General features: G+C 31.7%; 1 protein-coding gene across 1 annotated transcript; it reads right to left on the reverse strand.

Moving 5' to 3' along the window:
• Nucleotides 1-7682: 7682 nt before the first annotated feature.
• LOC134254987 (fibroleukin-like) lies at nucleotides 7683-8870 on the reverse strand. Its single transcript, XM_062737528.1, has 3 exons — nucleotides 8681-8870; nucleotides 8404-8500; nucleotides 7683-7873 (listed from the first exon to the last, which is right to left on the reverse strand). The coding sequence occupies exons 1-3, from the start codon at nucleotides 8705-8707 to the stop codon at nucleotides 7683-7685; spliced, it is 315 nt and encodes a 104-aa protein (XP_062593512.1). The 5' UTR covers nucleotides 8708-8870.
• Between the last annotated feature and the right edge of the window lie 2778 nt (nucleotides 8871-11648).

Consider the following 11648-nt stretch of genomic DNA (forward strand, 5'->3'; position numbering starts at 1 on the left):
TTTACAAAGTGATTAATAGCGATAAAACGGGATTTATGTCGAAAAGGTACTGAAAAATATTCATCTCATTTGTAAGGAATGGTCCAAAACACAGTATGAAGACAGATGTCTTAGTAAAAAAAATACGAAGAAGTGAACTAAAAATGATATATTAGAGTTTTCAGTGCATCATTTAAAATATTTTGGATGAGACAGCTCATTCTGTCAGATAAAGGTTTACAATTTTGTTTACCTTAGATAGGTTTGATAAAAATATTTATATGCGGCATTGAATATATTGAAAATATCACGAGGAACCTTAAACTAGTTTTGGAAAAATGTCTTTTAGGATTATTTGAATCAAATGATAAACACTCTAGTGTATGTAAGAATGCAGGAGACATTTCAATTTTCTATAATCCTAAAGTTGTCATTGATAGGAAAGTCTTTAATAACAAAAATAAGTACGACCTGAATATTAGATTTTATTAATGAGCTTACAGATGGAAATGGTTCTTCTTATACTTATGAGGAATTTGTAGCATATATCCAAAAGTAAGGCTTAATTCCTTAGAATTTCAGGTATAATACGAGGGGTTATTAAAAATTTCGAGGACTGAGGCTATAAAATTAGTACTTTGTGGTCTGTGCTTTCAAAATTTATATGTAATATGAAAAAAAAAGAAATGTTGAAAATTTATCTTGATACTTTCATTATTTGAAAAATTTTTATAAAATAAAAACGACATTATATGATCACCCTGCGCTGTCGTCGTTTATTTTCATGACGTCCGACAACGTCATTTTTTTTATATCCTCTTCTTCTACCTCATGCTCTTTTTTGGATGAGATTCCCTGAAGCTGAGTAAGGACTTAAAAAACCCACCTTGTTTATATGACTCTACAATGTCTTGAACAACGGCTTTCAATGAATATAATAAATGTATTCCAAATGGATTTATACATTGGGAAGGATCCTTGCTTGATTGCCGGTGTAAAGACGAATAATGACCCCCATCGAATAATGACCGGGGGTCATTTTTCGACAGCGAAAAATAACCCCCGGTCATTATTCGACGTAGAAAAATGACCCTTTTGCCCGTAGAAAAAGTGTCACTTCTCTAAAAAATTGCAGAACTCACGAGAAGAAAAATGACCCCCGTAGAAAAATGACCCCCTGTAGATTAAAGCTAAAATTTTAAAGGGACAAAAAAAATTGAATAAAGAAGCATATAGGCCAAAATGCTCACCTGAGCTTATTGGGAATAAACTGATGATATGTTTTGTCTCATAACATTATACAATTATAGCTATATTCTAAGGTAAATGCAATGATTCAGAATCTAAAGGAGTAAAAGATTTATCAAGCCTTAAGGGTTAGGTAAACATTGTTTTTTGATGGTGGAAATCATCGAACTGACAGAAAAAATCAGCAGTATTATATATTATTATACCCTTCTCTTGTGAAACAGCTATGCCCCTGTATGGCAACAGAGTGAAGATTAAACTTTTCTTAAATGCAATAAATATTGTTACCCAAAGTAGGGTCTTCTCACAAGAAATGCAACTGCAAAATAGGAAAGCCCCAGCACCATTTGTTCAAAAGTAATGGCTAAGGATAAGTTTTTTGAAAGTTAGGTCAAACTCAAAGGTCAAAGTTGATGATTTCTTAAGAAAATGTTCAATGTAACAGGGATTACATATGTGAAGTATGAATACCCTAGCCCTTACCGTTCAGATGTTATGGCCAAGGTAAAAAAAAATCATAAGAACGGAAAACTCCAAAGTCAAGGTCAAAAGGTCAAGGTTTTTAGTATCCAATGAAAGGTAATGCCAAAAAACTACATATCTGAAGTATGAGAGTACTAGTATCTACCGTTTAAAAATTATGGCCAAAGTAAAAATTTTGCATTTTTGTGTAAAATGGGACAAACTCCAAGGTAAAGGTCAAAAGGTCAAATTTGGTGTACCCAAAGTAAGGTCACAAGGCATATACATATTTAATATGAAAGTCATAGCTCCAATAAATGAAAATTTATGGTAAAGGTTAAGATTTTTGCGGACAAACAAACCGCCAGATAGACACACGGACATACAGACAAATACAATAAAACTATATATCCCCGATTCTTCGATTACGGGGATATAAAAAGAAATGGTCTTCAATTAATTTTTCATATTAATATACATTATAAAAAAGACGTTACAACAATGAAAATGTTTGTTCCGATTTTCATATTTAATTATCTGAAAAATATACTCAGAACTGAGTAAAAGGGTGGAGTAAAACAAGAATTAAGGTAGAACCTATGTCGGAAAAGTCTTTGTCACAAGTTTTTCAAACTTTTCAAATGATAAATTAACTTTCTTATCAATCAGTTTCGATATCATGATATTTTCCTTGTTTTTCAATCTAGAACAGGCTGTGAAACTTGGTTTGGTATTTACATACTGCGAATTCACATTTTCAAATATTTTAGGAGTACTTGTCATAAAGAGAATTTTAAAAATCACAAAAAAAACTTCTTCAAACATCGTCGTTTATAAACTTTTTTAACTGAATAATATTAAACAATATTTTATCAAGAATAATTTGTTTTTTATTCAATTAATATAAAAGACCCACCATTAAAAAAATAGTCAAATGAACTCTATTATTTCTAGTCAATTATTCACCCTATATTTGTAAATATTTTTGAGACGTCTTTGTCACAATGTTTTCAATCTTCAATATGATAAAGAACATAGCCAAATGATTACAAAAAATAATTAAACTATATATCTTTCCCCTCTAACTAATGAACTATATGATATTTACCCATACTCATATTCTTGACCTTTTTTGCACTTACATGGGATTTAATAATTAAATGACTGTTTTGGGGGTTACTTTCAGATTAAATTTTTATAAGAAATTGAATGACTGAATTCTGTGAATTTCAAAATGCAGTATTTTCTACCATTTTTATTGAAGCTGTCAAGTACGGGAAAAAGTGGCATTGAATTAATTATGACGTCTAAATGGGTTAGCACAGGTTTAACTCATTTACAAATTATGATGCCATACAAAGTAGGTTCTACGTTAAAAGAAATGTAATGAATAACGTGTGCTTAATCAAAAGTTTATGTCTACATGTATTCTTTTTGCATTAGAATGACTGTGTATTTTACACTGGCCCATAGCTTTACAGAGCATATTTTTAGGTCTTATACTTACCCCAACCCCTTTCTGATTGAGGAGGAAGTCGATAGTGAACAAAAGCAAAAAAAAAAAAAATAATAACCACTCTATTTTTATTTTTCTAAAAGAAGGAATTAAAAATAAGCTAAAGATAATCTACTATTCTATTAATTTTTAACTGTTACTTTGCCACAATACTTTCATGTATACCTCCACCAACATTTAAAGTAATGCTTTAATCATTGCGAAGTAAATTATGATATTGTTGTACTTGTGTGAAGGCTTAACTTCATTTCAATATTTTATTTAGAGCCTCTTTAGAATTATTGAAAGGCATAGAGTTTTATTTATATTTTTGCTTTTCATTTATTATTTTCTTTTTGTGTTTATTTAACGTTTAATGTTCTTTTTTTTTGGGGGGGGGGGATAAAAAATTCTTCCTCTTTCATTGTCAAATAAGATTTGCCAGACTTAAACAATCTTAGAGTTGAAATGACGGAAAATTGATTTTTTCATATTAAAAAGTATTTAAACCTGATTTTTGCATGGTTTGATTTCTAAAAAAAAAAGTGGAATATCATTCTTTAAGCAAACATTATAAGGAGTAATATTAAAAAGAAATTTTATTTACTTGACAATTAAAGAATCTCTTTTCAAACACAATTTTAGCATTGAAAGACTACGTGAATCTCCTTATTATTTCATACGACTTTTTGTATTTTTCTGGTTACAGAAAATGTAAAAATTGTTGTTTCGCTGTAAAAAAGATATCAAAGAGTGCATATTTTATATCACTTTAAAGGGGGTCATTTTTCAATGGGGGTCATTATTTTATAGGACTAACAAATAAAATAATGACCCCCTAAGGCCCTTTTTCTACAAAAAATGTTTTTTTTCTACGGGTGGGGGTCATTTTTTGTCGTTGAAAAATGACCCCCGGTCATTATTCGATGGGGGTCATTATTCGTCTTTACACCGGTATACTTTGCTTTTGGGAGGTTAATATCTACAACACATCAATGTCCTTTTTTGACGCGATTGATTTTTCACACCTTGAGTACAGATCGACATTACATGTAACTGTGTAACCCTTTCCTCTCTGAATTTATTTTAACATTATAAAAAAATTATTCTGGATGCATATTATTTCTCTGTAGCCAGTTTAAACAGGCCTACACCAGTTTTTCTGGGGCAAAACTTGATAAAATGTTAGAAAAAGAAACCCCTCCCTTCTTTTGACATCATTTCTAAGGCCTCATTTATTTGGACATTCCATGTAAATTTTACGATAAATTTTCAAAGAACTTCCAGAATGAGGTAAAAATTTTATATTTTGTTGAACAATTATGTCCCTACACATACCTGAATTAACGAGAATTTTGGATGTAAAATGTTCATATCAATAGAGTTTTTTTTAGTTACACATAGGTCGCATTAAACGTCATATTCGAGGTTGCGCCGCCTGGACATACCATTGCTTACACAAACATTACTCATTTATAATGAAATAAAATTTTGGATTAATGGTTTATTCTTTAGATAAAAAAGATCATGTTTACTTAATATTTTAAAATTCATTTATGTACTTAAAGCAGTTTTTATTTTATAGCGATAGTCCATGAACGTTTTCTAAAGTGTAATAAGGGATCCCCCCACCCACCCTCCCCCCCCCCCCCCCCCCCCCCGAGCATGCCGGGTTAAATAATAATTGCTCATGTTTGTCGACACCTTCTCGTATGTACTAGCAGTATTGACTTTTTAAAGACATTTTCAAAATTTCAATCTTAGCCATAGCTATTAAACGGATAAGTTAAGCGATATCCTCCTCATGATTATTATTTTTTTTTTTTGACAAAACATACCATTGAGTATCAGCCGCAATGCAATGACCTTTGACATTAAACTTATGGATTTGACCTACTTTTCAAAAACTTAACTTTGACCTTATCTCCTGAATAATTAGTGCTTATGGTTTACTATTTTACCGGTTTATTTCTTGTGGTAAGAGCATCTCTTGAATATACCAAAATTTTTTATCCTTATACTAGGACCCAAGGCTTTTAAAAAAACTACGGTACGACGGTCAGGACTTCTGAGTGGCTGATTCTGTGACTCTGTTATATTTCACATGTGTATTCTTTGTGAAATTCCTTTGGGTATTATTTATATTGACTCCTTGACCTTGTCCAGTTTGACCTACTTTTGAAAATCGCTATAACTTCGGTCATAATTACTGAACTGTTGCTGCTTTTATAGCTTTTATTTTTCGAAGGTAGATTCACTGTGAATCAAAAATAATACCAAAAATAATTTTATATTGACCTTGGTGTTTGACCTGCAAACGACAATATTCATCGAAAGCTGCTTTGTTTCACAAAATTATCTTGAGTTTTTTTCATTAGCTCCTACAATTTTTCCTATTAGTTCAACAACAAATTCCAAGTTGTAGTCAATCAAAGTTTTGAATATATATAAACCATAGTCTACGCATCGCATAAAATAGAATGAATTGTCTTAATACACATATCGATTTTTAGTTGTGTCATTATTTAAGCATTGGGTCATTCTTTTAAAAGATGTAGTCTCATAATTGCAAAGGTAATTACAAACATACTGATTATTGTTAGCTCGCTAAGTTTTATTTGCAAAGACAATTGCAGATATAAGATAACATCTTTTTTTAAAAATAATGAATCAGTGCTCTTTTTTTTACTCCTTGTCTTGTTTTGCAAATTTAATTTCTTTTTTTTTTTAACTTACTTGAATTATCTCTTACCTAAATAACAATAAATTTAAATGATTTCAAATTTTGATTTTCGCTTATGACATTGCACTTGCATGGTATTTGTTGAATGGCGGACACCACAGTAAAATATATTGGAAATGTGTCGGATTTAACAGCTTCGACTGTCATAGGTTTGACAATAAAGTAATCTACACATTTATTCTCCATCCAGACATATTCATTTATTAGTGTGAATAACAACGAATACTTCTAATTTCAAATTTATTACAACACATATAAAGTACATCTTTTACAGAATATATTTAGTGGAACAAAATCACAATAATTTATTGCTTTACATAATCCTTCATCCCCTGAAAATATATTTGTTAAGGGTTGATGTCAAACAATCTTACAAAAAAAAGAACCCCGTGATAAAAGTTAAAATTAAAACCGTCTCTTGAATCAAAATGGATTCGTCTCATTGATGGATGATCTTTCGTCTGTTATAAAAAAGAATTGAATTAATGTTTTACAGAAAAAAGAACATATTTAACTTTGAAAAAAACCTCTTATAACCATATGATATTTTCACAGTAATACAAACAGAAAAAAACTGCTTATTAAGATTGGATTTTTTTACGGAAATACAAAAAAGACTTCAGATTTAAGAATTAAGATGTAATGATGTTTACCTAGTGACGTCTGATCATCATGGTGGTCCCCCTCACTGATGTCCCGTACTGTACTGTGGGATACCATGGCCAGGACCAGGACCCCGGGGACCATTGACCGTTAAGGAAGGCTCGGTGACAGGCGTTGAACCACCAGCCTCCTCTACGGTTACTGGAAGCAGCACAGTTACCACCAGTATACCTGTCGTTATCCCTGTCCGGGGTACTGAAGGACATCCCAGACAGATCGTTAGGCTTCTCATGTGGTCACCGTTAAAATACAATATTATAAAAAGAGAGCAGCACAGTCATCTCCAGTCAATCTGTCATTATCTCTGTCTGGGGTACTGAAGGACATCCCAGACAGACCGTAGTTAGGATGAATAGTGTTTAACATAGAGTCTCCTGTAAAATTAAACAAAATCAATTACAGAGATAATTGATTTATATATCTTCAATCTAACTGACATTCATAATACCGAGGTACTTCTAAGATAGACGGCTTAAGGTGCTGGAAAGGGCGGTAATATCTACTTAAGAATACAATACAACAATACATTATGTAATTCATTTAGATTCTTTTCTAATGTATCAATAAACTTTGTTTGTTACACTTTAAAGTTTGACTAAAAAAGGAAATGATTTTTATTTTTATTAAGGTCACTGTGAAATGAATACGTGAAAAAAGGATCTGGTAGAAACTGTGCCTTTGAAATATATAAAATGTAATACGCAAGAATCATTACGAATTATGACGGGACGAGGTAAGAAGTGATGTACCTGTAACTGTTTACATTTTTTTATTTTCATTTAACTCTTTACAATTTACTGAACGGTGATGCAACATACACTTACTGTTGACATTAAAAATAGAAGGTTATCTTTTCACCAGAAGGAATTAGCTCTCTATAGCTCGGTACAACGTTTTCTAAAACTTAGTGTTTATACTAACGACGTAATATATTTAATAAAAGTTGTGAATTGTACATACAAATGATATCGTGATATATTTAAACGTTGTATTAACATGGAACGTTAACAGAATATTAGAGAAAAAACAATTATATTTTAACTTTATATACAACAAATTAATCTTTCAATTAAAAGATACATGATTTTTTTTTTAGAATTTCAGTTGAATACACTTACCTAGAGTTCCCGTGGCAGGTCCTGCAAGAGAGAGTTGATATTTTCCTGCTTCGTCGGACACAGAGAATCTGTCGTACATTTCATACAGCGTTGTACCATTCTGGAGAGTGATGGATACATACAGGGCCGAGTTTTCTTTTGTTAACAGATGTATTAAGCCATTTCCTGTATTAAGATATAGTTTAAATCAAGTTTAAAGTCCATTGCAAAGTAAAAAAAGATATTCAAAATATAAATATTCATTTATGAAAAATCAAATTATTTTGAGTAGTAAATATTGATGTAGAATTTGATGTCTTTCAAAAACCCTCAGGCTGAGGGACCTAATCCTTTTACTGTCTTTTTGATTTAAGATTTCAATGAAGGATATGGAGATATCGAACAGAATGCGATATCAAAGTTAATAAACAATACAAATAGGAACAGAGCAAACACGGACCTCTAAAACATCAGAGGCGGGACCATATGCCAGTGAGCATCCCCTGCTGACCAGTCACACCCACCGTGTACTTCTTGTCATGATTGGGTAATAACAGACACCATTTTTGGGAATTGTCAAAAACATATTACAAACAATTGTACCAAGTTTAAAAATAATATCTTTGATACGCTTCCATTTATTTATCTGCAACAATGAAGAAATTCTGTCTTTTTGAAGTGAATGAAAGTCCCTATTTGAAAGTATATACACTTACCAACCCAGACATCTTGTTCTGGTGAACCGAATCCATTTTTATATGCTGACCAATCCCTGTCAAAACTCAGGGATCCGTTTATTCGTCTTTGAATTGTCTTTAAAAATTAACAATTGTAGCATTACAAATCACTGCTTCGTACAATCGTAGGAACAATATGTTATGATATAGACTAAAATATTCATATTTATTATTAAATTCTACAACTCTTTTAAACGACAAGAAAACGGAATGTAAGTAATGATAAGTGTTACTAAATCTGATATGAACTACACACCGTCCATCCCCCGCCCATTGTCGTCATATCACAGAACACACAGGCAGGACTTGTAATGGTTCCATAGGGATATATATCATACACACCAGAAGTAGTCCTGCCATCTTCATAAAGCTCCTTACAATCTAAGGGAAGAGCTGGAAAAAAAAACTTGATTAGTATTCTGCATAAATACAGATATAAATAGGATACGTGTGAGATTCATTAAGGTTAATTGTTGAAGATAAATTGTGTGCCTTGATGTTGTTCCAATGTAGATTATGATAAGCTCTTTCTCATTAGCTTATTGTTTTATATCTATGATTTGTTAGACATATAACGTGTATAATTAAAGCAACTTAGTGAAAATAATCTTAATACTTTGTCAGTAATTCAAACATTATTTGTATCTCTTACTGGTCGTAATATTAAAGAGAAATTCATTTCTAAGTACATGAAGGATATGGAGATAAAAATGAGACCGTATAAACCGATGTTTCATGTGGTAGGAAGTGTTTGCACGGAAAAGATCCATCAGTGCTCAATGACCATTCAAGTACCGAGTATAGGCATTTGCAGCCTCAAATCGGCAAGTGGTGGTGTTCTAAATGTGTGCGAAAAATTGTCAAGAGGGACCTTAAATAACAAACAACCGAAAAAGCAAACAGACAGAAAAAATAACCATTATACATACGTCGGGAAAATAGACAACAGTCATACATAAAACGGGGAAGAAAAATAAAAATAATTAATCAAATACATTATAAAGACATTGAAATAATAACAATCAAATGGAATCAAATAACAATTATACATACGACATTGAAATAATAACAGTTATACATACAACCGGGAAGTGAATGACTTTCATGAGAGTAGTATCTCCAGCCGTCCTCCTTAGTCATCCTAGTCGAGCAAACCTTTTTGTGTGTACGACATTTCCTTGTTTGCGAGTTGAAACCAAAGACGATGCACTTTCCTCGACACATTGCGGCGCACTCGGTCAAAGAAATAGAATCCTGTTCTCCTAAAATCTCCTGGTTTGATATTTTATCAATCATATCAGGATTTGTAGTATATTTCTGAGAAAAAACGGTAGCTTCGGACAAAGCCATGCAGGCGACAATTAAAGTGATAACACACAGATTGCCCATTTCCGGTTTTTCTTTTTTTTTCTTAAGAAAAAAATAAATGCTATGTTCTTGTGAATCTGTAAAATTTTGCCAAATGGTCCTATAACTACCAAATATAAATATCAGAACCTTAATCAATGCCCGAAATATGATTGGCTGTTACGTACTGTATATTTTACTGTTAACTATCGATTTTATTGAATTTAATATGAGTTGTCATATATGCTTACTTTGGAATTGCAATTCAATTTCACTCCTCTTATGTCATGCTGTTTAAGAGTGTTTTTTTTTTTAGTAAGCTGTCTTTAAAATTTTCAAATTTTATAAATATTTTCCTTCATTATCTTTCTCTGAATGAAATTAAAATTCATTTTTTCTATATTCAAGTTAAAAAAAACAATTATCTGATTCTTCGAAATAGTGAGGCTCAAATTTTTGGGCTTGTACATGTTGTAGGAAAATGTTTAAAATTCGCATAGAAACAAGTTTGCGGAGTTGTTTCTTTTTTCTATTCCTCTGCTCCGATGGGTATACTGATATACTATTTTATTTCGTATAGAAAATACAAAATGTTGACTTAAAGTGAGGTATCGATTTTATTGTTTAACAATATATATATATATATATTTTTAAAGCTTGCCTTGTTTCGAAACTGTTCGTACATAAACAAAGAAGGCAAATCTTGGGCGCAGATCTCAACGCCTTCAGTACACCAGCATGTTATTATTTTCTATAAAAAGATAATAATAATTTTAAAAAAAAGCGTTATTGATTTGTTGTACAATAACTTTATAAGGTAGAAATTCCATAAGGAGAAAATATGCATGTGCAATTTTAAAATCGATTACTTCAGAAAACCTGCAAAATGTGCCTTGTTGTCTGTGGGCACACGGTCAACAGTGACATGCAGTCCGATTGGGGTGCAGGAAAATATTATGAAGATTTATTTTCTGGTTTAAAATATCTGGATAAAAACGTGTTCGTCATTACACTTAAGTATACACTAACAACTTAATTTACAAGCTGAAATGACGACGGACTTTTCCGTTAATTTTGAATATTGGCAAGGAGCAAGTGGAGAAACTGAGCCGTCACCAGGGGATGCTTACTCCTCCATGGCATTTGACCCCACCCAGATGTTTTTGACGTTCGAGGTAGCCCTGCTTCTATTCTGTTTATTGTTTGATGTGCTTTTGAGCTTAAATACTGTTCGCTATTTCCATATATTTTATTACAATTATTACACCTGTATTAAGTTGCCGCGCAGACTAGATATATGATTAAATGAGAAAAACACATTAAAAAGCTTTGTCTATGGCCTTTTATTATTTCAATATTTTAAAACATTTCTTAATTTATTTTCAATTTTAATATGCAAAAAAAGGAATTTACGCGCCTAATATAAGTATCGTTCTTAATCACGGGGCACAGTCTTTTATTCCACCATATTTTAAGTTATAGACCACACCTTGTATTTAACTTTATGGGACAGATTATAAGACTATACGTTGTATTTTCTACAAATATACATTGACTATTGCTTCCAAACATAATAATTACAAGAAAACTTTATATCCTGGATATCGAGTATCTAAAACAAAATCCTCCATCGTGTTCATGTTCTTCTTCGCCCTATAACTATAGTCCTGCTGGAACGTTAGTACAGGTGACATAAATACTGTTAATTATGAGGACCTTGGATTCATAATTTCAAAAGGTCCTAAATAAAGGGAACCCCATCTCTCAATACTGGCCGCGGAATTTCATAAATATTATGATTCTATAAAAGAATACGTCTCACGATGGGCACAATATAATTAAAGAAGACTTTGACACCTTGTCAGAATGGATTAAAT

The sequence above is a fragment of the Saccostrea cucullata genome, unplaced genomic scaffold (assembly GCF_032062105.1).
Source record: "Saccostrea cucullata isolate Sc308-1 unplaced genomic scaffold, CSIRO_AGI_Scuc_v1 ctg1196, whole genome shotgun sequence".
NCBI lineage: Eukaryota > Metazoa > Mollusca > Bivalvia > Ostreida > Ostreidae > Saccostrea > Saccostrea cuccullata.